Source organism: Glycine max, chromosome 15 (genome assembly GCF_000004515.6).
Source record: "Glycine max cultivar Williams 82 chromosome 15, Glycine_max_v4.0, whole genome shotgun sequence".
Lineage (NCBI taxonomy): Eukaryota > Viridiplantae > Streptophyta > Magnoliopsida > Fabales > Fabaceae > Glycine > Glycine max.
This window is the reverse complement of record NC_038251.2, coordinates 6,067,991-6,095,850: the sequence shown is the minus strand read 5'-3', so window position 1 is coordinate 6,095,850 and position 27,860 is coordinate 6,067,991. Positions and strand designations below refer to the sequence as shown.

General features: G+C 30.4%; 4 protein-coding genes across 4 annotated transcripts; 2 read left to right on the top strand and 2 right to left on the bottom strand.

The window, feature by feature from the left end:
* The first annotated feature begins 32 nt into the window (after window positions 1-32).
* On the top strand, window positions 33-4,684 carry LOC100812614 (GDSL esterase/lipase At5g45950-like). The gene is given in 5 exon segments (NM_001255230.2): window positions 33-361; window positions 2,017-2,147; window positions 2,327-2,560; window positions 3,380-3,626; window positions 4,359-4,684. Coding segments are annotated over 5 exon segments (1,071 nt in total). The 5' UTR covers window positions 33-90; the 3' UTR covers window positions 4,547-4,684.
* A 2,031-nt stretch (window positions 4,685-6,715) lies between these two features.
* Window positions 6,716-13,523, bottom strand: LOC100812062 (GDSL esterase/lipase At5g45960). Its single transcript, XM_003545965.4, has 5 exons — window positions 13,009-13,523; window positions 12,785-12,918; window positions 11,440-11,673; window positions 7,209-7,485; window positions 6,716-7,097 (listed from the first exon to the last, which is right to left on the bottom strand). The coding sequence occupies exons 1-5, from the start codon at window positions 13,268-13,270 to the stop codon at window positions 6,904-6,906; spliced, it is 1,101 nt and encodes a 366-aa protein (XP_003546013.1). The 5' UTR covers window positions 13,271-13,523; the 3' UTR covers window positions 6,716-6,903.
* A 4,539-nt stretch (window positions 13,524-18,062) lies between these two features.
* LOC112999553 (ethylene-response factor C3) lies at window positions 18,063-19,030 on the top strand. Its single transcript, XM_026125755.2, has one exon. It carries the CDS (start codon window positions 18,063-18,065, stop codon window positions 18,861-18,863), a length of 801 nt encoding a protein of 266 aa, XP_025981540.1. The 3' UTR covers window positions 18,864-19,030.
* A 3,364-nt stretch (window positions 19,031-22,394) lies between these two features.
* On the bottom strand, window positions 22,395-23,358 carry LOC100811533 (pathogenesis-related genes transcriptional activator PTI5). Its single transcript, XM_041009940.1, has one exon. It carries the CDS (start codon window positions 23,179-23,181, stop codon window positions 22,630-22,632), a length of 552 nt encoding a protein of 183 aa, XP_040865874.1. The 5' UTR covers window positions 23,182-23,358; the 3' UTR covers window positions 22,395-22,629.
* Between the last annotated feature and the right edge of the window lie 4,502 nt (window positions 23,359-27,860).

Below are 27,860 nucleotides of genomic sequence, written 5' to 3'. Positions count from 1 at the left end.
TATTTAAATGATGATGCATGGGATTATTGGGTAAAGGGGACTTAATTCAGTTCTGGTTTCTGAACTCCTCTGTATTCCTTAGTGAGGCTAATGGTGAAAATGATACTAGCACTAGCAATGGGCATGATGATGATGATGCCATGGTATTCACTTGCTGTGGACATTGAGCGAGTGAGGGAAGTAGCAGCTAAGCATAACGTGTCTTGCATCCTAGTTTTTGGAGACTCAAGTGTTGATGCAGGGAACAACAATGCCCTTCACACCACTATGAAAAGCAACTTTCCTCCCTATGGCAAAGACTTCTTTGACAGCCGCCCAACAGGAAGGTTTAGCAATGGGAGACTTGCCACAGACTTCGTTGGTAAAACATAAAAATTCAACCCCCTTTTCCTTTATTTTCATCACTTTCCTATGCCATCGATTCATTATACTAAAAACCTTACGTTATTAGGAGACCATAAAGAGTTTGTTTTAGAAATGCTTACAACAGAATAGGCTTAAGCCTTTACCGTGTAAAGTAACTTTGCACCCTAAAGTATTTTATACAGAAAGTTTAAAAAATTATATTAATTATGATTTTTGATTGATTAATTGTGTAATTTTTTTTTGTTTACATGATCATTAAACTTTGAAGGATCTTAATAATTAGGATATTGATTAAAAAATTAAAAAAAATCATAAAGATGATAAAAATAAATATAAAAATAATTATAAATAACGTAATTTTAGTATTTAATAAAAAAATCTTCTTTTAGAAAGACTTTTCAGCATTTACTAACTTTTTTTATCAGTTACTAACTTTAAATTTATTAATAAGCACTTATAGGAAAAAAGGAATTGAATTAAAACAAATTATTTTCTCTATATATGAAAATTAACTTATACTTCTCAGTTCTAATTTCCTTGAAGGAATTCTTAACGAATATATTTTCTTAAGAAATTAAGCCTAACGTATTTTGAAGATGAGTTTAGATTATACTTTGAATCATTCGACCTGATCAAATATCATATATTATTTTAAAATGTGTAACTTTTTAAAATAAATAAACTATTAAATAATTTTTTTTCTTGCATGATATTTATATTCATACTGATATTATTTATTTTAAAATTATTAAATACATATCTTAATTATAGTTGTATATATTTTTTTAATTCTATGATTTAACTATATGTAATGTTAAGATCAATATATTATCTCAGCAAGTTGAATTGATCTCATCTTGTCCCGTTTGTTTGAGTAAGGTAAGTTCAACAAATTAATCCTATAAAAAATTTGAGTAAGATTGGAACACAAATAAACAAGCCCCACAAACACCCAAAAGACTTTTTAAAAGTTGACATATTTTTAATTTTATTTTCTTCCTTTATAGACGTGTTTAAAAAACCTTAGGTGTTTTAATCAATGGTAGGGGTACTCTTAAGTGAAAAGTCTCTCGCTAAAATTTTTACGGAAAAAAAAAAAACCCTTAAGGGGAGGGTTGTAAATTAGTACAAGTCTCTCCATAATTACCTCAGAAAGATAGAACATGTGGACAAGATCCGAAAAAATGTGGTTATAAAAATGATCTAAATACCGACTTACGTACCTTACCTTGAATTCAACTTTTAATTAAAAGAACAGAGAGGACAAGGATAGAATTTTAGATTACTCGTCATAAAGGCTTCCATACTAGCTAGTGCTATGTCAAAAACACAGACTATTATTAGGTGAAGACATATCTAATGTATATTAATGCGGTGTTGCTGATGTATATAAAATCATAAAAGTAGATGGAGTGCATGAATACCTTGATTTTTACTATAAACATCCATTGAGGACGTGATCAGCTACTTTTGGCAAGACTAGTACAATAATGATATCATCTCACGAACCGCATGAGTTTCCATAAAAATTTGCTTCAGTTATTCACATCACATGTTTCTACGTTATTTTTCTTCTCATGTTAGAAGAAGCATATCTTCTATTGCATTGCATGTAAACTGAGTGTAAGTGTTTCCCAACACATGTTGCAGCTGAAGCATTGGGGTACAGAAAAGCGATTCCACCTTTTCTTGACCCAAATTTGAAGCCGGAAGATCTGCAATATGGTGTTAGTTTTGCATCAGCAGCCACGGGTTTTGATGACTATACCGCTGAAGTTTCGGTACATACATTCGATGGCCCTTTGATTTGCAATATACATAATTAAATATTTGAATAATTATGACTAGAGTGTTATATACCTGGCACCCAATCACAAATCATGATCAATTATTTTAAAATTCAACAAATTTATAAATTTGTTGGCTTGCGACTAATTGGGGTTTATTTTTTATGCAACAGAATGTTCTGTCTGTTTCCAAACAGATAGAGTATTTTGCACATTATAAGATCCACTTGAAAAATGCGGTGGGTGAAGAAAGGGCAGAATTGATTACGAGAAATGCGTTGTATATAATTAGTATGGGTACCAATGACTTTCTGCAGAACTATTTCTTGGAACCTACTCGCCCTAAGCAATTCAGCTTGCTTGAATTTGAGAATTTCTTGCTCTCCCGCTTCTCTAAGGACGTTGAGGTTCCTTCTTTCACCACCTTAACTCAATTACTACATTCACGTGTTATCTTTCACAAAAATAGTACTTAAAAGCTGAAAAAAGTTGCCCAAAATTTAAAGGTGAAAATTGTCAAGTTACAGGTGTCTCGTAAATTATCTATAAGAATAACATATAAAATAATATAAATAGACATTATTTTTTACGGATAACTTTTTGGATAATTATATTTTTTAATTAATTTTGAATTGTTATATTTTTATTCAAAAATCAATTTTTTTAATTGCATTTTTTTTGTTTTAATTATTATATTATATCTTAAAACATTTCAAATCAAGTTTAAAATAGCATACGCCTGTTTTTATCAAACACTACTAATTTCAGTATAAAAAACTCAAACACTGCTGGCCGAAGTCGTTGCTTTTCTAGTATTCTTTGGCAAGAAAATGAAAATTTGATTCCATTGACATTAATACTCTCTCCTACTTTTTTTCGGTACAATACTTTACAGCTTTGCATTTAATTTTGTTGTAACATGGATTATATTTTCTTGCATTGGAATGGGCCTGTATGTCGGGGGCCCAGGGCCCAGGTTGATAGCTCCCGGCCTACTGAAAATAACACCAACAATAAAGTGCTATTAATCACACGAGATTTTCTTCTTCTTCTATAGCTATAGTTTATAAGTGAAATAGAATATTAGAAAATTAAGATATAATTTTAATACAAATAAATTGTAGTATTTTTTAATTAATCTACGAGTCACTGCTACTTTAACTAAAAACCCTTTGGAAATGGAACATATATATGAAGTATGACTGAATGTAATTTGGTGGCTACAGGCAATGCATAGACTGGGTGCCAGGAGGTTGATCATTGTAGGGGTCCTACCTCTGGGATGCATTCCACTTATCAAGACGATTAGGAACGTGGAAGACTGTGATAAAAGTTTAAACAGCGTTGCTTACTCATTCAATGCTAAATTATTACAGCAATTAGACAACTTAAAGACAAAGCTGGGCTTAAAGACTGCTTTGGTTGATGTTTATGGTATGATCCAACGCGCGGTCACCAACCCTAAAAAATACGGTTAGTATACCATTTTTTATTTTATTTTTTTGAATTTTAGTATACCATGTTTACTACTCCTTTAGCCTTTTGTTGTTGTTGAAGTTAATTACTTTTATCATAACTTTTGTGACACGTGAATAATGTTATGCTATTTATGGTCAACTGTTTACAACAAAGGATAAATGATTTCTTATACTACCTTATTTTATTCTTATTTATAAGACTCAATTATCTAATTTATTAAAATTAAAAAAAATTGTTAATTTAATTTATAACAATAAACTTATCCTAAATTTATATACTTTTTCAAAAAAAAATTATTGTCACTAATGTTTTCTTCTTCTAAATGCATGTTAACATATTATCTTTTTTATTTAATTAGATTATATTTAACCTAAAAACAATTAATGCATGAAATAATATGGATTTAATCTTATACAAGAAAACAAACAAATTTAAGAAGTAGAATCTTATAAATACCAACGGAAGTTGTATTAATAGATATATAAAATTTCATTCATTTAAAGGGTGTGTTAGTTGAAAAACTTGAAAGAGTCTTTAATTGGTTCTTGAGATAGTTTTCTAGAAGGCCACTGCTCAACAGAAATGCTTCTGATTGTGAACAATGAAAGCAGAGAAAAAGTTTATTATAAACTACTTCTACGACCTATAAAATGTTTCTTTTTTTTCGTTCAACTTAAACATAGACATGATAATTTTTTTTATGTTCCTCATTTGGGTTGATGGCAGGTTTTGTCGATGGTTCAAAAGGATGTGTTGGGACGGGGACAGTAGAATATGGAGATTCATGCAAAGGGATGGATACTTGTTCAGATCCAGACAAATATGTATTCTGGGATGCTGTTCATCCAACGCAAAAGATGTACAAGATAATAGCTGATGAGGCCACTGAATCTTTTATTAATAACTTCTTTTAACAGCGCCACCAATTTAATATATGATGCCTGTATGTCAAAATTTCTTTGTATCAATGTGGAAAAAGACCCCCTGCAGTTTCAAATAATATAAACTGTAGGATTTGAATCTGCAGGCTGTGCAATAACTGATTTTACAAACAAATTTTGTTAAATTAAATTTTAGAGATATATTTATTATTTGATAAGATATTTTCGTTTCAGAACTACAAATACTATCATAATCCTATGAATATAATTAATACATTAACTTCTGAAACCATGTAACACACACACACAAGTCAAAGATCTACAGCTCTAAATCCAGAAATTACAAGTCATCAGATTGACTTTGGAATTTGATTATAGGGAGTGGATGATACCTTTCTGAAGCAGTATTCTTTGTCTAACAAACCTGTGAATTGCGATCTTCCAATTTTCCGTTCATCCTATATATGCTCCCTATTTTGATGTCAAAAGTTGGTAGAAATTAATTATTAGGTAGTTATGTACTATCACATATCCATTGTCCAAACCAATTTCAATGTTGCAGGTATTTAAGTTTTTTTCTGAGAGAATTAATAATTCACGATTACATGATGCTATATATACTTATAAGATTAGTTGAAACTTGGGATCATGCATGTTGGTTCTAGACTGCGTAATACTATTTGGATAGTGTTGTCAATGACTGTAAGAGGATTGTGTGTCCTACATCCCCCAATTCGCTGAATTTTGTTCCTAGAACGGCTAATAGAGCTGCGTAATTTTTGGCTCATTTTGCTTTTGAGTGTAAAGAAAGATATTGGGTGGAGGAGATCCCTCACAAATTACAATCCTTTTTCTCTTCTGATGTAAGGCATTCTGCCCTCCCTTTGCGAATGAAAGATCGATTCAAAAAAAAAAAAAAGAACTTGTAAGAAAAGAATATTGTTTGGCTTAAGCTCCTAGTGGTCCTCATTCTTAGTTGTTGTTGGCTTGCATGATAACCATGAAATTAATGTGAGTTCTGGCTTTCAGCGGTTGGAAAGTCTTACATTGCCTACTTCAATAATTATTGGAGTGCGGTTCAGCCTGCCATTAGTGTTGGAAAGTCTCGACTAATTTAGCTTGACATATTGAGGGTCCTTGCTGAGTCCTGATTCACTGTGTAAGAAAAATGTTTTCAGTGGTAATATTGTGAAAGACAAGATACATAATGGTGTTTTGCTATCGGGAAAGTAGCTCAAGAGCTGCCAAAAGGGAAAGGTTTAGTTGGTGATGCTTAATTATCTTCTTTTTTGGGTCATTGGTGTATTGACGAAAGAGATATATATATGCCATCTAATTAATTAAGCATACATCTCATCCTTTGTGACTGATCAAAGCCACCGTTGATAATAAGGCATTAACACTTCTTACAACTTGGCCATTGTGGTTTGTCCTAATTTTGACCGAAATTATTCCAATATGCAAATGAAACAACTTACTTCAACGTCTTGTTAGGTAGTTTAAAGGCCTGTCCTATGTGAGCGGTGCAGCAAGGGAAAATCTTGGTGTTCTCGGATAAGTCTTGGTTATTGATGGATTCTGAGCTCTCAAATAATGTAATGAGGTTTAGTTTTTCCAAGCTTGTTTCTTTGGTGATATGGAGGAGGGTGAGGAGTGGAGAGTATTGAGAATTCATCAGGTTTATATGAAAACACACACACATATATATATATATCCTCATGAAGCAGAGGCTATGGCTTTATTAGCTGCTCTCTCCTTCTCCTGGATTGGTGATTTGCATTTGCAAAATATGGTCATTGAATCAGATTGCAAAATGGTGGTTGATGGCCTTATGCAGCAGTCAGCAAATGTTACAGAGTTTGGCTCTATTATTGATAAATGCAAACAAAAGCTCATTTCTATTCAAAACTGTTCGGCCGGTTTTATTCGAAGACAAACGAACCAAGTCGCTCATAAGATTATTGTTTGGTTTATGCTTCTGGTGGTCCTCATTCTTAGTTGTTGTGGGCTTGCGCGATAATCATGAAATTAATGCAAACCCTTGCTTTCTTTGGAAAGTCTTACATTGTCAATTTCAATTATTAGAGTGCTAGCTTATTGTATAAACTTCACTTAATACCAACTCATTTTAAGATGAAATCTAGCATGTTATTTGAGCCTATAACTTATTGTGGAGGGAGAAGGGGAAAACACTGAGATGTATATTGTGTGGCCATAAGATGTGTTTAGCACCCGTTTGATTGGCGTTGAACACATTATTGATAATATTTTATTTTGTATATGCCACTATGGCATATACTACTACGGGAAGAAGAAGAAGAAATACATTGAGTTAGGGACCCCATAATTGATAAGAAGAAAACGAAGGAATGTGTCTATAGGAACTTATTCTAGTTATTGGCAATGAAATCAATGGTGGACAGGCCAGCCAAGAAGATGTTGTGGTATGTCTTTTCTGTTGGGTGAATTGAATCCCAGAATACATACTTTGATGGATCAAGGCACACATTTGAAAGCTTATTACACAAAATTGATGCTTCAATGTACCCACTTCCACAACAGCCACTATCAACCTCATCAAAGCCTAACACAGACAAACAAAAGAAAAATGTCAGGGGATCGATAAACTATTTTGTAATATTTCTTTTGAAGAAAAATAGTTATCTCAAGCAAGTAATAACTTTTTGTTACAAACCAAATCTTTTTCGCGCTTGAATCATATCGGCTATGGGTTTATATGTGTCAACATAATAGATCTTAGCATCTGGAGTAGACATATTGAGCTGCAATTGCATTCCGTGTAATTCATGTTGAAGGAGTAGATTGTAATCTCTTGCAATGGAGGAATATTTGTCAATACAACCACGCTGGAAAAAGGCATTAGGGGAATTCAAGGTGATCATCAACGGTAGGCATCCCATTGGAGGTACTCCAGTTATTGCAATTTTTCGAGCACCTTCTACCAACAAATCCTGAACAAATTTTTTTTTAACCAGTTAGTTTCACTTCCTTTGGGAATCCTCATTTTTAGTATGAAAATTAATTGAAATTGTATGATGCAACAGGCGAATAGACAACATAATTGAATACTGAAGTGATTTGAGACTAACTTTTATACTCATGTATTTCTTCGATTTTAAGGCACTATGTAACCTTGTGTAAAATTTCTAAAAGCCTAATGACAACCGGAATGAATGTGGCCAGGGCTATCATTCAAATTCAAACCCTTCTAGAATTCAACAAAGTTGTTAGTTAGGTTTAGTTATCGATAAAACCAAGAATATTCTATCCCAATAACTTGGTAATATAAAAAATTCAAACCCTCTAACATAAATAAAGTAAATTTATAGTAAGAAATGAAAATTATTAATAATAGCCATTTAGTTATAATAAAAAATATTAACTGCTCATATTAAAAGGTTTCTTCAAGTCATGTGTTGTAGTATTAGCTGGGAGAGGCATGTGAGATGGGACAGAACTGCAAGTCTGCATCAATTGAGCAAGAACATACTACTCCCATATTGCTGAAATTAATTTGGCCCAAAAAGTAGGAGCATGGTTTTGAACATACTTTTTGGGATTAGGTATATACACCAAAACTCTCAATCGTGTCTAGATAGTTAGACCATTATACGCTTGTTAAGCTCCGCACTTGATCTGTTTATAAATAAAATATTGTTTTATAATGATTTTGATAATCTTGATTGTTTGAATTAACCTTCATTCATGATGAAGTTTGATACTTATTTTATCTATTAAATCTCACTAACTTATGTTGTAAGGATATTAATTAAAAAAATTGGTGCATTTTATTAAATACTTTAATTATACTTAAAAATATTAAACATTTTTTATAATAAATATTTTTTAATAAATACAAGACCTCAATTTAACCCTGAGGTCTAGAAAGGTATATAGGACCCAATTTAATTAGAGGCAAGACAGAGTTATTTTCTTCTTAGGCTCTCATAGCAGCCATAGATGTAATAAAAATGGAAAAGTAATACAAGATACATGACAGGCCACGTCATTGCCTGTGGTCCAGTTAATTACTAGTATTAATTGACCATTTTAATACTACTTGCATTTCTACAGATCATATCATTCATGTATATTGTATAGGTCTCCAAACTTAATTCAGTTCCAAGGTAAGTGGATAATCTTGGTAATAAATGGATTGCCACTGTTTTTGGTCTATTGAACGAAGAACGATGTTTAAAAAAGTACTATTTTAGATTGGTAAAAAAAGAAGTATTTTAGAAAATATTTTAATTAAAGTATATATTAGAATTAAGAAATATAATTAGTTATTGTTTTAATTTTAAAAAACTAATTTTCTCTATCTTTCATATTAATTAATTTCTTCAAAGATATACATAATTGTAAAATGACATCAAATAAAAATGTTGACAAAAACTTTAAATTATAAAAACATAGAGTTTAATTTAGATATATTGTCGGTCTAAATATTTTTACATTATTAATTCATTAAAAAAATATAATTTAAAATGTGATTATCATAAATATTAACAAACATATAACATTCCATGATGGATGTACAGGATAATAATATTTATAATATTATTAGCACATTTAAATACATTTAAACTAAATTAAAAAAATGTGATTAAGAATGTAATATGTTTTTATATGGACACCCAATAATATAAGCATTAATTAATACTCTTTATTTTTCCTAAAAAAATTAATACTCTATATTTCTCTTATCATCATTTTAATTCTTATGACATTATATTACGTTACATATTTATTGTTTCTTTTTGTTCTATTATATTCTCTCTTAATTAGTGTCCACCCGTCAATTGGTGTCCACTAAACATTTTTCAATGTCAAAAGGGACATGTATGTTTGTACAATGTCTAACCAAAAATTAATAAGACCTTTACGACGGTGCCAACCACTAAAGGATATCCACACTTCTATATAAGTATTGTTTTACTGCCATATGCCCATATTCTTGGCACAGCAAGCTATTTGTTCCACCGCGTTTTTTGTTGTTATTGAAGTGAAGTTAATTTGGTTTCAGGTTTTGTGGGGTTGAGTTTAAGTCTAATAGTTTTCATATCTACCCTCAACCATACACTACCGATTCATATTGTCCCCATCTTCATTATTGGCAACCATTCAATTGTCTATGTGTCTTCTTTTTATTCCTCTCATTCTACATGTTGCAGTGTGCTTTTGTTTATTAATAGAAGTTTCATTGATAAAAGTAGGTTGTTGGATATCCCTTTTCATTGGGCATTTTAAAATGTAGAAATCCCAATCCAGTTGGCCAAAATAAAATATGGAGAATGCTTATAATATAAGATGATTAAGTAAATAGGATAAATTAATGACAATAATGAGGAAACGAAGGTCAATAAGATATCGGTTTTATTTGGGTATTATTTTTTTATACATAATTTGTTTGGGTATTATAAATTAACAACAATCATATATAGTTTAGAAAAGCTTTTTGTGCATTTCATAAAAATGATGGCTAAACTCCATTGATAAGTGGGAGAAGCAATGAAGGAAATTTACCACATAAAAATTTGAAACATACCAAAAGTCGCTTTGCTTTGTTGATTAGGGACTTAGGGTATTTGGTAGGAATAAAAGCAAGCATTCAATAGTAGTTTAGACAAAATTTAGATATATTTTCTTAAGTACTTTTAGCATAATTCTTCAATTGTTATTAAAGTTTTACGTCAGGAATCCATGTAATAAATTTTTTACTTGCAATTTTATTCTCTTATTTGTTTTTAATATGTAATTCTGGTTATTCTCTTTTTAAAGTAGAGATATTTAATCTATTTATTTTTTAAAAAATCCATAATTTTTGTCGTCATATTTTAAAATAAAAAGATGTTTAATCTTTTTATTTTAAAAAATTTAAAATTTTGATCATGTATTTTAAAAAAATTATAATTTTAGTCTAATCTTCAATTTTATCTATATAGTATTTCTTACATTATAATTATAATTAATTAAGTTATTTTTTAATAATACCTTAAATAAATATGTTAGTTCTTCAACTAGATCAAAATAAAAGAAACAAAACTTATAAAACTGAGAATTTAATTAAAATTAAAAAATTTATAAGAAAAGAAAATTAAATATTTTATTTTAAAATATGAGACTAAAATTGTGGATTTTTTTAAATAAATAAATTAAATATTTCTATTTTAAAATAAAAATAACCAAAATTATGAGGAAACAAAATTAAATTTAACCCTAAATATTTTACATTAAAATTCATTCGAGCTAAAATTGCAATTGTAATTAAAAAGCAATATTAAAAACACTTGAGAAACAAAAAATACGAGTAGTTTTCACATCAATTTATTTTGATATTCCATTTTTATATCATTAAAATAACTCTTTTCTTCTCTTTCGTCTCTTTAACAATTATCATTAGATTGAAGGAGGTGTAAGACATTTGATGTCAACCAACATTTTAAAAAAAATAATAAGTGGTGATTGAGTAACGAGGATGGAGCGCAATTCAATTTCAGTACTCCACTCTCATTAATCAAAAACATATATCCTTATATTCCATCTTTTCAATTTGCATATTTTGTGCGAGATATTCCATTTAATAAAAAAATAATTTAAATATATTTTAAAATAATTATTACAAAGATATATATTAGTAATCCTATACTCCTACTATACATCCCAATTTATGATTAAATAACAATTTGTCTTCAGGAATGGTTTTATGGAAACTTCTCACTGTAATTCGAATACAATATACGTAAAATAAATAGTTATTTAATGTACGACGTCATTGTATTCATAGCCACGCGCGTAAAAAGATTCAAACATAAATATTAAATACTAGCTAGCATGAAAGCTAAAATTTGAAACAAAAATAATTAATTTGATGAAGATATAGCGTGGGAGTAATTGAAGCAAACCTGTATAAATTGTTTCACGTGTTGGATTAAGAACTGTTGGTACGCCAGGATACTGTGGCTCTTTCTTCGTACTGGTAGAGCAAAATAATTAAGAACGAAGTCATTCGTACCGGCACTGATGAAGAACGCTGCATTCTTCACATGATTTTCAATTCTTCGCTTTCCCAATGCATCCTCCATCCTCTTTCTGCATTCTCTGAAATACTCCAACTGTTTTTCTATTGGAATTACGTTCTGAAATAAATAGAAAATTTACATTAAATTGTATAAATCTGTTTCATCTCCACTTTGGTAAATCATGGGAGAAGGTATCGTAATACACTTTTGAGGAATCATCCATATATCATTAACACCTATTTTGACATTTTTTTTCTTTCTCTCTTTTTTTCATCAAATCATATCACTTATCATATATATCAAACTCGTGAATTTATTTAAACTCATAAAAATTTCATAGACTCAACTGATAAACTCGTAAGAGTTCACTTCATGTAAAAATAATAACAAAATATTTATAAATAACATTTCAATTAAACATTTTAACAATATAATAAAATAAAAAAGTAAATCATAAATTTTACAGTGTTTAAATAATCAAGTATAGTACTGCATTATTATTAGATAATAACCTATCGATATTATAATAATAGTAAATCATTGTTACCAAGGATTTGATATTATTAAAGATAAGAATTCAATAACAGCACACTAAATGAAGGTATGTTGAATACTAAACAAACATAAAACAATCCAAAATGACTTATATTTTAGTCTAATTTTTTTGACCCGTTCACTTGGTGGTAAACTCAAGAGTCTACCAAATTTATATAAAATTTATCAAATTTATCCAAAGTCTACTAAAAAATTTTTACATACAATCAGCCCACAAAAGATAAATAGATTTGTAAACTCTAAGAATTAACAAATTAACTCAAGAATTTAATAATCATATTATATTACATTAAACTGTCCATAAATTTTTATTCTATGCTTTTTTGGATAAATTATTATTAGTTAAAATTTATTAAATAATACAACCCTCCTCCTCCTCAACATAATAAACAGAATCATAATGTTTATCTTTTTAAGCATTCTATCAATATTTTTTATTTCTTTTTATTCATTTATTTTAATCACATCATGATATCACTTATATTATATTTATAATTTTTTCTCTCTCTTAATCATTAGGTGTAAAATAGCATAGGTGTTAAAATATATTTTTTCTAGTAAATATGACTAGATGCATAAAGTAGGAGAAAACAAATGGTGAAACAAGACTATTTTTGGAGCAGCACTACAACACAACAAAGAAATTAAGAAAGAAAGAAATTAAGTGGAATACAGTCATGCTTGGTGTAAGTGGGTCAAAGCCAGAACCAGCGGAGGCAAAACTAACTCCTGTCATCAGCTCCTCAATTCTGAGGTTTGGGTCCAAATAAGGTGGAAGAACATCTTTCTTGAGACCTACGTGTGAAGCTGCAGTGCATTTTACACACATCACAAAGTTACTCAATGTAAGGTTAAGTTTATATACAATCAAAGCAAGCAAGCTTAATTGATAATTACCAATGTAATCAGTGGCAAGCCTCCCATTTGTAAATCTCCCTGTTGGAACTTGGTTGGGAAAGTCCCTCCCGTACGGTGGAAAATTGCTCCTAAAAGGTGTCTTTATGTAGTTATTGTTTCCTGGGTCTACCGTGGAGTCTCCAAACACATAAAAGCCTGAAAGCTTTTTGTTTGAAGCTTCAACTTTGGCTATGAAACAGATGAAGCATAGAATGAAAATCTGCATAAGAGAAAGAAACAAGTGTGTATCAGAAGTCCCCATGCCAACTGAATAAGGTTCAAAATGAGAATCAAGTTGGCTGAAGATGTTTTTGGATTTTGAAGTATCAACTTTGGACTTGGAACGTACAGTGAGATGAATGGCTCTTAATTTATGGAGTTATTATAGGTCAAGTACTGGACAAAGGCTAATTTTCATGACCAAAATAACCCTGTGAAATATGATGTTTTATCTATAACTTTTTTAATATGAATTTAGTGTGGGCTTTAGTTGGGAAATTGATTCAAAAATTTCCTAGCTTCTATTAATGTCACAACTTCTTATAGCTACCCATGTTATTATAATATCATATACGGATAATAACGTGGAGGCAGATCACACATGGCTTGAAATTTGAATAAAATATTATATATAGTCTGTCAAATGGACGATTTGAACAATATTTAGATACGATTAATTAATGATGTACGTTTTTCGATCAGTAAAAAGAAAATGATGCAACACACACTATCAACAGGTTTATTTCAGAAATATATAACCGTATTTTGAAAAGCATCAACTTACGTGTGACAAAATATATACCCCATATACGTTTTAGCTATTCATTTTCATCAAAGCTAGCTTACAGCATAAACATCAAATGATAGTTCAAATAAAGCAGATATAAAAGCATAGCCAATGTAATGTAGTTGTCATAAACAGCACGATCACATATATAGCGCTTCAAGTATCCACCCAAACAAATTCACTTGCGTGCACTGTTGCGCATATAACGTGATTATAGTAACATTGGTTTCTTTTATCGATAAAAGGTCATGATTCAACTTTCCCTTTTTATATACTTAGCTCAATTTTTTAGCTATACTGCACCTATTTTAAATAAAAATACCACTAGACTGTCAAACTATATGTGGCTTTCACTACCGGTTTGTACTTTTTTATAGTATTAATTATTCATACAAACTTATTTGTCGTATTATCTTATACACGTGTGTGTATCGCATACATATATATTAAAAAAGCAGCCTAAAATCAAAAGAATAACTTTTTGTTGTTCCAGTTTTATGTTAAAAAACTTTTCCCTTTTTCACTAATCAATGCTGTTTGTATCGACATCAATTGTCAATACTATTCACATTTCACTACTATTTTCTGAATGCATGACCATGTCATGTTCTAAAAAAAGAATGTGTGACCATGTCATATAATTAATTAGGTAATAGGTAGTTCTGTTCAGATTAAAAAAAAAGTATATCAAATAGTACAAATGTAATTTTGTAAAAAAACTCAAAAAAAAAAGACGTGTATATATATCTGTACACATTCCAACAGTACATTGACATCTTTCATATATTTCTATATTTATCTTTTTATTATATCGTGTACATCTATAAACTCCAATATTAGATATACATCAAATAGTTTCCAAAAAGAAAAAAAAGAAAAGTAAGCCTATATATGTTGGCATAACGCATGTACAAGATGACATGTGATGCTCTCAGCAGGGACTTGTTACTCCTGCAAGTTATCCTTTGTAATTCTTTTTTTTGACTGTGTTTATCTTTTCTCGATCTTTTAGGTTATATTCCATTTGCATTTGTTTAAATAAAATATATTGTAAAATAATGGTGGTACATAAGATGTAAAATTATTAGAGACGAAGAGAGGTGGAAATATGTGGTGGTCATGATGGGGGTGGGGGGATACAAAGGAGAGAAAAAAAAGAATTTGCTATCCTTGTTTTCCTATACGCGTCCAAACTTCAATAAGGATACCGTTTATAATTAGCCAACAACTCATGCATGCAGGAAAACTTATAAGAAAAGACATGCATGGAAATTTATTAGAATATATATAGAGAGAGTAGGCATTGAAAGAGAGACGTGTGTTTTAAAACGAAAAAAAAAAGAAAGAGAGACCTAATTTTTTAAAAGAATAAATAAATTATTTTACAACATCATCTTACTTTTTATTTGTATAGCAAATATCAAATATGTTTTATATTTTTACTAGAGGTGGCAAAATAGGATACTCAACCCAATGCAGACTGAGTCGATGCTGATTGCAGGTTACAATAGGTCGGACCAAAGAAACTTAGAATTAATCTTGGCATCTAAAATAAAGCTCAAATCCTGTAAAAGCTTGATTTATTAGGATTTTTAGCGGGTTTTCTCGATTAAGTTTGCATTGGGAAATTACCTGATCGGAATAAAAAGGCTCACAATTATTTTGGATTAAAAAATTTAAAATCCAAACTTACATTTCTTCAAGCCCTGTAATTGTACATGCTCTCCTAGCAATAACATATTTAGATTCGGGTATTTGTTCATATAATCAAACTAAAGATAAAGAAGTAGTCATTTTTGTCAAGGACTCAATAGTAGTATTAGTTCATAACGATCAAAGTCGAATCGTGATCCTATTAATGAAACAAATTCAATGAAGTAATAATCAGTACCATAGAGAAGCGGCCATAAACGGGATAATCTTGACCAATTTGAAAAATTAAATATATTTACATTTTCATTTAATATTTTTTTATAAACCAATAAAGAAGAATATAATAGTATTCATGTTTTTATTCCTTTGCACTGATGTCTTTTTTTGTTTGGGATTGCCTCATAGTATTGCAGGTTACAATAGGTCGGACCAAAGAAACTTAGAATTAATCTGGGCATCTAAAATAAAGCTCAAATCCTGTAAAAGCTTGATTTATTAGGATTTTTAGCGGGATTTCTAGATTAAGTTTGCATTGGGAAATTACCTGATCGGAATAAAAAGGCTCACAATTATTTTGGACTAAAAAATTTAAAGTCCAAACTTACATTTCTTCAAGCCCTGTGATTAGTTTATCCACGCCCAAACAGAACTATAAGAATAGTTACTAAACATATCCTCTGTAATTGTACATGCTCCCATAGCAATAACATATTTAGATTCAGGCATTTGTTCATATAATCAAACTAAAGAAGTAGTCATTTTCATACTGACTATGCCCACAGTTAAAATTAATTCTGTTTATCAAAGACTCAATCGTAGTACTAATTCATAACGATCAAAGTCGAATCGTGATCCTATTAATGAAACAAATTCAATGAAACAATAATCAGTACCATAGAGAAGCGGTCATAAAGGGGATAATCTTGACCAATTTGAAAAATTAAATATATTTACATTTTCATTTAATATTTTTTTATAAACCAATAAAGAAGAATATAATAGTATTCATGTTTTTATTCCTTTGCACTGATGTCTTTTTTTGTTTGGGATTGCCTCATAGTATCGTTTTCCATTGAGTACGTAAAAAGGGCCGATACACAAAACAAACCCAGCCCAAGAACATTATAAGTGTAGTCCATAGGGATAGGCATTTCTATGTCAAAACTCAAAACCACGCAATCTGGAATATTCTCAAGTTAATGTTACGAAAAAAATAGTGAATAGTAAGGCTGACACAAATGCACTGGTTGACCCATTTGAATTTCTTTCAGCAACCAAACACACAAATTTGCAATACACGACCTACGGCGCTTGGTTCATCGAATCAAGAGCCCAGCGCCGCATTTGCATACACCAACAATTTGCTTAAGTGCTAAGAAGCCTCTAAGCCCTCCAGTTGTGGCGTTGTAGATATCATTTTTTTAAGGCCCAACCGTGTGCATTGTTTCGTGTTTTTTTAATCAACCTTCCATTAATCCATCACTTCTTTAATCAAACTCACTATTCTTTCGCCCCAAGAAATTATCATTGTGGATTCCTTCACGCCACCTTGTGTTGATTTCGAATGGGTTCATAGTAGATTGGTAGTGTTGTATATCCTCTTGGTTTTACCTTTCAAAGTTAAATAAATTAAGCTTAGACAAAAAAATACTTCTACTAATGGACATGAGAAGTGAAGTAAACCTCGTGAACAACCGGGAGGAAAAAGTCATGAAATTAGCCCACTACTGAGATTTTAGATCCAGAAATTTTGCCAAGAGGAAGGGTTTAACAAATTTTATTTTATCGAGAATTTGACTCATTTGGATGAAAATTAATAAGATAACTCCAAACAATAAAGCTCTATCTTTTAGTTTTTAAGGTAACTTAATCTGTTGGTTGGTTGATTTACGTGATCAATACGTCAAAAATAATTTAATAATCTCTGATGTTGTCATCAAAATTTTGTCACATATAATAAAATGGTAGGTTGTTTAACTATCTTTTCATACCTTTACTTTTTTTCCGTGACACTAAAGTAATTTTCAGCAAATTATGTCATGATTTTCATACAATTAAGGACTATTATTACTTGCTACATTGAGCCTGGTAATAATTTTCGTTTAACTTTGTTTAACTTGCATCCCCTGTAAATTAAATTTGGGCAGTCGGTTTTGGTTTGACTTACTAAACATTAAATTAACTCTACCAAACTTATAATGGTTCCAAACTTCAATAAAAAGCAACAAAGTCCACCCATGCCAGCTTTCAAATGCTTCTGCCTCTCTGTTTCGTAATGTTTGATCCATGAATTTAAGGAACGTATTCCAATACAACGCACAAAGTATACAAAATCAGCATGGGATGAAGTCCCAAATGATTGAACAAGTACACAAGTCAAGAAGGAAGCAATAAAAAAAATGTAACCCATTTTTATTAAACGTGTCATGGTGTTGAAAATCCTGAAATCCTCCGTAAACATAGCTGGTAAGTGCATTAATGCATAAGTTTCCAATTGTGTTTCCATTCATTTATCATATTAAAGCAAATCTGATGAGCTGTCAAATAGCCTTTCACATTGCATGTCTAGTTTTATATAAGACTCAATCTCACTTATTCACCCTTCATTACCAAAATGGATATTCATAGTAATCATGGTGCAACTTCTGAAGGGATTCTTGAGAATGTGTGGGCCAAAATTATGAGCAGTGATAGAGCAGATGGAAGAAAAGGTGATGCCGCAGAATGTTCTAACTCTTGGGAAGAACTTCCTAACCTTGATGGAAGAGAAGGGTCCATGGAAATTCTACAAAGGCTTCCAAGTTTAGGGAGGTGGATATCAATGGGAGCTGATTTCTGGGAAGAAGTTTTAGAAGGTATTATTCTACCTAACACAAGCAATACAGAATATTCCGGTAGCAATAACAACTTGGAAATTGGAAGCGCTAATGAAACTCATAACAAGGTGGGAGATGCTGTGAGAATAGAGAAGTCAGTTACAAAACACTACCGGGGAGTTAGGAGAAGGCCATGGGGTAAATATGCTGCAGAGATTAGAGACTCATCAAAGAAAGGTGCTAGAGTTTGGCTTGGAACATTTGACACTGCTGAAGAAGCAGCTTTGTCTTATGACAAGGCTGCTTTGAGGATTAGAGGTCCAAAGGCATACCTTAATTTCCCACTTGAGATGGTTGCAAATGCTTTAGCATGTGACCACAAAGCTGTAACTCATCTTGCTTGCACATGTATAGGGAACAAAGAAAAATTGATCAACTCCAGGAAGAGAGCATCAAGGGAAAGGGAAGCATTTGATGATATCATGAATGAACAACCTGCAACAAAAAAGTTGGAATGCATGGTAGAAAATGAACTAGGTGCTTTTGTATTTCATGACCTAGGAAGTGATTACTTGGACAGTTTACTGTCTTCTTTTTGACAGAATACTCACAATTAATTACAATAGTTTACTAGTGTTTAAGGTGGTCATGTATACAAATATTGTAGCCATTTGTCACATATTTTGCATATCTATTGCTGTATTTGTCATCAAACTGCTAAGTTAATGATTTGGCAGGAAAAAAAATGTCTAAAAAGATCATGATTCATGTGTACAATAGCATTTCAGAAAACTGAGTTTTGACATTTATGTTTCATTCCTTATTAGCTCAAAACTATCTTGTAAATTATTTTCAAGGTCCAGTAAGGGATAAAAGAATTGTAAGCAAAAAAATGTAAACTAATGTGGTTATTTGCTTATCATAAAATTTGTATTCCTTTTGGACTTGTAAGCAAAAAAATTGTCTTATTTCTTGAACTTAAATATAAATAAATTTAATTAATTTTATTCTTATTTAATGATATCATTCATAAAACATCTTTCATTTAATTATAATTTTATTTTCAAGGAATCTATTTTATTCATGATATTTAGTTCTAATAAAAGACATTTTAAAAATAACCTTATTTTTAAATTAAAATTAGTAAAATTATATGCTTTTAATTAAATTTTTTAATATATTTAAAAATAGTTATTTTAAAGTTATATATGATTACAAAAGTAATACTAACTAATGGGGTTGCATTCGAGTACAATAATGATAGATAATAATAATAATATCAAACTGAATATCGTTATTATTATTAATTACCATTGGCTGGTATCATTTTTTTTTTTTGGCATATTTAGGTGGGGCTATAGTCTTGTTACAAAATGGCATATGCAATATCAGATGCGGTGATGTGATGACAGATGTCGGGTTTTGTAGCTCATGTGCATAAATCTGGAAGATGTGATTCGGGTAGAGGTTTTAAGTTTTGCTGCAAAGGTTTTGCACTGGCTGGTGTATTCATATATGTTTTTTTTTAGAACCACATCTTGTGGTAGACCCAATTCTCATCTATAATATCTTCTTTTTTTTTCTGAATGAATAATATCTTTCTTTTGCCTCTTCAAAAAAAATTATTAATTACTATTAATTGTCAAACTGAATTAAATCATGTTGGTCATTGTGTAGTTTTTCAAATATTATAAAGTAGTTCCTAAACTTTGCTCAAATATGCTGTGAAAGAAAAACTGTACTCAAATATATCAATAGTTTAAAAATTACTTAAATAGTTGAATTATTTCATAAAAAAGACAAAAATAAAATGGAATTACTGATTTCAAATCCTGCGTATCTTTAGGATTGGACTGTCCAAGCTTTGATTTAGACTGGTATCAAGACCATTGAAGTATTTTTCATGAAGGACCACAAAGCATGGCCCCGTTTCTATATAACCTGTTTAGTTTTACCTGATCTCGGTGCAAAGACAGACACAAAAGTTGAGCCATTATCTTACAAAAGTATCTCTTGCAAAAGTTGAGAAGATTGTTCTTTCTATATAATTCATTAATTAATTTCTGCTTTGGTTGTAAAGCTATTTGAACTTTTTTAACTCGTTAGGGTGAGACTTTAATTCTACATGAATCATCCGTCAGGCCAATAATACACTTTTTTTTTTATAAATCAATAATGCACTTTTTGTTTCTAATATAATTTAAATTATTCATTAAAATATATTGTAAACTATAAAATCATACTCATTAAATAAGATGTAAGAGCTTACAAAAATTTGTTTTTTTATAAATTTTAGTCCATAATAAAAAAAACATTTTTAAAAAATGTATTGTTAGCATTCCTTTCTTTTTTTCATTTTGATTTTTTCTTATTTTAGGGTGACCTTGTTACGAGGGAGCTCTCTCCTAGCTAAGAGCCTGAAATGCGAAGAAAGACATGAGAGTAATGATGTTATTTCCTCTAACAGTTGGGTGAAAAAAATTGTCAATATCACTGATGATCTTTTGGGGACCATACAAGTTGCTCTGAGTTAGGCCAACCTTGTTTTGCTTTAATCAATTTGTCTATATGTCAATGTGCACATATATGTTCACGGTCACGGCACATATCACCGATTCATCCAATATTAATGCTGCATAACTTCTCTTTTTCTATTCTTTTCTTCTTAAAGGTGAGATTTATAATAAGTCTTATAAAGAGTAAAAACAAAATGAAATTAAAGAATGAGAAAAGGGAGGAACCCATTATTAGAAACGAACCTCACACATCTTGTTTCATAGATTAATAAACTAAAATTATTAGAATCAAACCAATACTTTTATATTGTCTTTTAAGTAGAATAAATTTTTAATACTATTTTAATTAAGTATTTTGTGAGATATTTAGAATGAAAGTATAAAATTGATCATAATATAAGAATTATTTCTGCTCATAATTGGATATCTTAAATTTTTTTAGCATATTAATTATAGTTATTTTTATTATAATAAGAGTATTAACAACATATTTTCTAAAATACTCCTAGTAATATATACACTCGTTATTTTTCAAATACACAACTTAGAAAGTCAGAATTTGTCTCCTTATTTTCTTAATTTGATATTTACAATATCATTTTCCTTTTTTTATTATTTGAAAGTACATTTCACGCACTACTCCTGTAGTTAGCCAAATTAAAAAAAATCAATCATCTCAAATTAGTGAAATTACTATAATTTTATTTGTTTCGGTTACCAACATTTGAACCCGGATTGTTATGAATTTGTCTTCCAACAATTATCGTGATCTTTATTTGTATGTTTTATTTTTTTAATCATTTATTTCTTCTAATCTATCTTTTTTATTTCTAAATTAAATTTTAATATTTTTTTAATTTTTTAATGATTAAAAATAATCTTATATCAAAATTTAAATTGTTATAATTCTAAAGTATAAATAATATGTTCAAGAAAAATTTATTATGAATTTTAGTTATAAAATAAGTTACATATTAAAAAAATTTATTATAAATTTTAATTATATAAAAATAAATATTTAATGTACACAATGCATATGTTAAAATATTAGTATTCAAATAAACTTAAAAACAGATTTTAATCTTTATTTTTTTATTAAAAAATCAAAATTTGAGAGAGAAATTTGGTCAATTTTAACAAAAATAAGGGAGGGGGAAATACAATTCAAACTTCAAAGCACGAGCTTGACAAGGACAAATGGAAAACAATTTTTTCCGTGACTGATGTTAAGTTAGATTATACTAATGATTTTCATTTTTGCAATGTAATCAAATATTGACTTTATATTTAATACTACTATCCTTAATTAATGCATACTTGATGTGACATGACATTCATCTTAACAAATAATAGTTCTGAAATTATTCTTTAGAGAAACATAGTACTGCAGTTTCATTATAGCTTAAACAGGGCTTTTAATTTCATAAGCCATTCAGAAAAGGAGCACTCTTATGAGTAGTGTCTTGGTGATCCTATGGTCACTTATCTTTATAAACAATACTCATACTAGCCTATCTTTATAAACAATCCTATGCATACTTTTCCCATTACTTCAAACAATACTCATACTAGCCTATCTTTATAAACAGATTCTAGGGACCCATATAACAGACATAAAAACAAAGAACACTTAATTAATTAACACTAAACCAAGAGGGAAAGCAAGAAGAAAAATCAGCAACCATTACAATTTTAACCCATTCATGAACATGGTATCACATTAAATGAATTAATTTTCGGTGTCCTGTAAGACAGACAGATACAAATAATTATAATAATTATAACAAACCAACCCAATTGCGAAAAAAAAAAAAAAGATTTCTACAATTAATTGTTGAACCCCATTTAGCTAACCTGTGCTACTTGTGCAGCTTTCTGACTGATTCCTATTTAGCTGAACGGAATTGTTCGTGCAAGAGCTACCAGCACTGGAATCAGAAACAGCATCGTGATTGTTACTATTAGTATTATTGAAAGATAACTCCGTTGCAGCAACAATTTCAGCTGGGAAATTGAGCAAAGCCTTGGAGCCCCTCATCTTGAACGCGGCTCGGTCATAAGCCATGGCAGCCTCTTCAGCGGTTTGGAAGGTGCCGAGCCATATTCTGGCGCCGTGGCGGGCAGAGTCGCGAATCTCAGCGGCGTATTTTCCCCAGGGGCGGCGCCGAACTCCTCTGTAGTGCTTCTTTGTTATGTTTCTGGTGGGCTCGAGGCACAACTGAGGTTGGTGAAGCCTCTGAGGGAGAAATGTGTTGGTGAGAGCATTGGCTTCGTTGAGGACTTGGTATATGACCATGTCCTGCGGGTCGTTCTCGTTGAAGGGTAACAACTCTGTTTGTGTTTGGGAATGGGAAAATAGAACCGTGCTTTCTTCTTCCTCGTAGGTTTTGTTGCTTCCCATGTTTGTTTCTTTGTTTCTTCTCGGAGTCGGTCTGTCTCTCTTTGGTTTTTGAAGGAAGGGCAAGTTGGCAAGGTGTGTCAAGTGGTTTTGGACTCGGCATAAATCTATAGAATGGTGGGGGCATAGGTATAGAATATTTTGTGGTTTCTGGGACACCCAGGGAGGAGTGGACTTACTTTCCCTACTTGTTCTTTGCTGCCCTTCGTTTTGGATTGCCATCGCTTTTCCTTCATAATTACAATATTGCACTTCATACTTCATAAAAGTCTATGCATGTTTGTATTTTCTAAGTTCTTTTGAAAGTAATTTTTAATTAATTAACTCCGCGTTAGAAAACTTGATTCACGTTATGCATGTTTGAAGTGTCTTTTCGGAAACTGCAAACCAAAATTGGAGAAGCACGTTCTTTGTTATTTTTGCAGTGGAGATGCTTGTATTTTGTTTTATCCTACTTTCATCTGTAATGTAAACATGTTCAAGGCGTTTGTGTGTTTCGTTTAATTTTGATTTTAAATTTATTTTTATATGTTTAGTTTCATATGATAAAAGATTTTAAAATTGGCTCTAAGTCCACAATTGATTCTAATCTTAAATAACTTTGAATAACTTTTGTGTTAGATAAAAAATTTATAATAAGCTTTACTCTTAATTTAAATTTATATCAAAAGTTGTTAACACAATTAGTTCAACATTTGAATTCTTTAACCAAGTTTTGAGGTTCAATCTCTAACTTAGACATATAATAACAATTGAAAATATCACTTTACCCAAAATAGACCAATTAAGTAGGAGGAAATTAAGATCCACTGGTTAAAAAAAGGTTAAAATTTATCTCTCAGCACAATAAAACACTAATCTAACATTATCACGAGCTAATTTAATCTTGAAATTATAATATATAAAAAAGTAGTTGCTATATTTCAAAATTGTTAGTTAATTTCATATCAAAATTTGAAAAAAATCAATCAATTTAATTTCTATTATTACAAAGATAAATTTAATCATTGTCATTTATTTATTATTACCAACAAATTTTGTCTCTAACTAATAAGATGAGGCGTTAAATTAACTAATAATTACTGACTTTAAGAATTAAATTGTTTGACAATAGTTAAAACTAGAAATTAAATTCACCTTTCCTCTGGTTTTCCGTAACATGAATCACGCTAGATAATAATAATAGCAGGAAGAAATATTGCACACACTTATGGTGTGTATACTTGCTTCAATAATTCGATACAGGAGTCAAGTAACACTTGTTAAAAAGGACAAATAGTTTGTTTCGATATTTCATAATTGGGTAAGGGTTCCCCCACATTAGCGATGGTTGTTCATGTCTATTTGCTTTCACAAAGAATGTGAAATAAAATTGAACAAAGTATGACTGCGGACATGTTGATGCCCATTTGATTGTAGAATTTTAACATTTAAACGACACGTACGTCTTCTATAAAAGTTTTACTATGAGATTTGGTTGCGTCTAAATATTTTGGAATTATAAAGTAACATAAAATCTTGTAGAAAAGATGTGGTCACACTTAAATGGATTGAGAGATATTTTGAAAGTCTTATAGTAATGAAAAAAATAAAATATATTGAAATCTCACATAAAAATAATGTTAAAATAAATTATATAATAAATCAATTTTATAAAATTGAATTAAATTCATAAAAAATCCGACTTTATCACTTAAGATTAAAATATTAATCCTGAATTCTCTCAAAGGGATGAATATTGAATAGACAAATATAGTGTGATGTTACCCTGTCAGTTGTTTGGGTTTAGGCGTGCTACCTGAGTTGGAAAGAAAACGAGATCAACCAGCGGGACAGAAATTGACAGCGGTGACAAAGAATAAAGAATGTACAACATCGATGATTCTCCAAGGCCAAAGAGTGAAATTACAGTTGATTTGTCATGACAATGACAATTACATTCAAGTGCCAAACGTGCGTGGCTTTAATCTATTTAAAGTATTAAAGAATTTAAGTAATTTGTAAAAAAAAAAAAAAATAGATCTCTATGTTATCATCGTACTGAGAACTGAGAATCAATGGCCCTCTCTATTTAAGCTTTTTTCAACTGTGTTGTATAGGTAGGATTATTATTTAAAAAATTATAAAATTGTATGGTTTCGAAGAAATAAGAAAAAGAGTCTGGGATTGAGTTGGAGTAAACTTGACCTGTCTAGTGTTGTAAAACAGCTGCACACCATCATCCCAAATATATAAAATTAAAAAACATAAACTTATCATAAAATTATTTATAAATTCATAAATTAAATAAGGATATTAAATGGAGGAACCTCGCTTTGTGCAGTTCATTTTGATCTGTAATGGATCCTTTTCCAGAGTTAGTATATCTTTACAGGATCAGCACGGGACAAATTATGGAGAGATGCAAATTGTTTCCTTCACGGTGTAACTAATGCAAAATAATATAATATATCACAGACTTATCACTAGTGACTCGTGTGTAAAAGGGATTTGACTTTATATGAAATGGGACAAAAAGAATTGAGAAAATTGTATTTTTAATCCCTAATTTATCTCCAATTTTGAATTTGGTCTTTCTGTAATTTAATTCACGAATTAGGGTCTCCTATTTTATAAAATCATGTAATGTTAGTTCCACAAATCACAATTAGACATTGACCGTTAACAAGTGATGATGACTCTCACGTGTCATATTCTGATTGGATGTCAACTTAATGAAAGATGAAATGCATTATTGTTATCATTGACCAATCAGAACATGACACGTGGTAGTCATGATTCTATAAAAACGTAACACGTGACCGTCAACATTCTTTTGTAACGATCAACGTCCAATAGTGGTGTGGGGGTCAAATTTTCAATTTTGCCAAAAGAATTTTATCTCTCATTTTCATAACATTACCACCTAGCACATGGTAATAATACACTTGTCCTGAGCAATATCATGGTTGATGCATAATTGAGTCATTTAATCATATGGGTAAATGATTAATTTTGTTCCTGTAGTTTATACTCACTAATAATTTCATTTTTAAACTATGAAAATTACTTATTTAGTTCATAAATGTTAAATATCATAACAATTTGTTCCAATAGTTAAAATCCTTTCGTCTCTGTTAATGATCGTAGCCTACATGATTCACACTCATCCATGTGGCAAGTACATGTATGCAAAGTGACTTTTCACATCATTTTGGACTAAATTGTCACTTTTTTTAATGTATTGATTTTTGAAGCAACAAACATAATAGCTACGTAGAGATGAACTTTCCTTCTAAATTTTTTTCACAAAAACATATATACTTAGTGACAAATTGATCCCTAACAAATATTACTAACTGACAAACTAGTCAGCAAAAACATATATTCTCATCGTGCATCACATTCTGGTCGAGCTCTTGTTGCGCCACCCTGGTTGTGTCGCTTCTAGTCGTGTTCTCGCAAGTGACCACCAGACGAAAGCGTAATTGGAGGCAGGAAGGATATGGATCACGTTCTGGGTCTTGGGTGGTAGGGATGGCATCACATTATCATTGTGTGGTAAACCTTCGCGTTCTTGCAAGTGGTCAGCGGAGGAAGCGTAACCGGTGTCAAGAATGGAGTGCATTGCGACAACAAGGAGAGTAATGGGGTATGGTTTGGTGGGTGGGGTTGGCTTTCAGAAAAGGAAACGTCCAAGAAATAATTTTTTGTGATGTTTTACACTTTTTAATTTTAATGACAATTTAATTTGTGTGTGTTATGCACTTGTTTTATCACATAGACCAGTTTAAATCACGTAAACTATTACCATTAACAAAGACGACAAAAGAATTTTATTGATTGAACCAAATTGTGATGACATTTGACATTTGTTGACTTTATAGGTAATTTTCATAATATAAAGACAAAATTGTAAATAAGTGTAAACTAGTGAAACTAAATTGGACATTTACCCTTTAATTAATGATTAAGATTAGAATATTAAAAGATTTTCTTAACAATAACAAAAGCAAATAGACAAATTAATAAAGACCGAATTATTTTTAAAGATATATTAAATTTAGATGAATTTAAAATAGGTTGAATAAACTTATTTAGGAGAGTAAAGTTCATCTAACTTTTCAATTAAAAAAGAGAACATGAATTCAGTTGTAGAAATGTAAATGAAAAATATCACAAAAAAAATTGGGAGGGGCTAAGTTCGCAATTAGTGGGGAAAGCGATGGCAAAAGCAAGGGCAACGACAGCTCAACATATTCCAAACTCATTTACATTTGGTAATGACGTCATCAGGGCCGTCATTTTCTCTTATGGTGACGTAAGCTCTCTAGGTGTTTGGAATAATTCATTTGTATATGACGTCACCATCCGGTGAGAGCCGATGTGGATAAAACTGGTGGGCCCCTCGGTTACTAGAAGTCTTATACCAGTCTTTGCTTCTGACTTTTCACCTACTTTCCCTTGTTTTTTTTTTTTTTTTTTAATTATCGATTTTTTAAAATGATTTGTTTTTTTAAAGACTTATCATAAATTATCGATTGTTTTTTAAATAAAATGAATTGTTTGGTGCCCGTTAAATCTTTGACTTTTAAAGACTTTTATTTAGAAGATATTTTATTTAAAAATTAATTTATGACATTTTAAATTATTATTGCATAAAATAACATGTTACATTGGCCACCCAGTCAAAACATTTTTCT

Coding starts and splice junctions, on each gene's coding strand:
- LOC112999553 (XM_026125755.2), top strand. CDS start 18,063: ATGGATATTCATAGTAATCATGGTGCAACTTCTGAAGGGATTCTTGAG.
- LOC100811533 (XM_041009940.1), bottom strand. CDS start 23,181: ATGGGAAGCAACAAAACCTACGAGGAAGAAGAAAGCACGGTTCTATTT.
- LOC100812062 (XM_003545965.4), bottom strand. CDS start 13,270: ATGGGGACTTCTGATACACACTTGTTTCTTTCTCTTATGCAGATTTTC. Junction 12,919..13,008: donor GCTTGCCACTGATTACATTG/GTAATTATCAAT, acceptor AATGCACTGCAG/CTTCACACGTAGGTCTCAAG. Junction 7,486..11,439: donor ACGTGAAACAATTTATACAG/GTTTGCTTCAAT, acceptor AAATTTGTTCAG/GATTTGTTGGTAGAAGGTGC.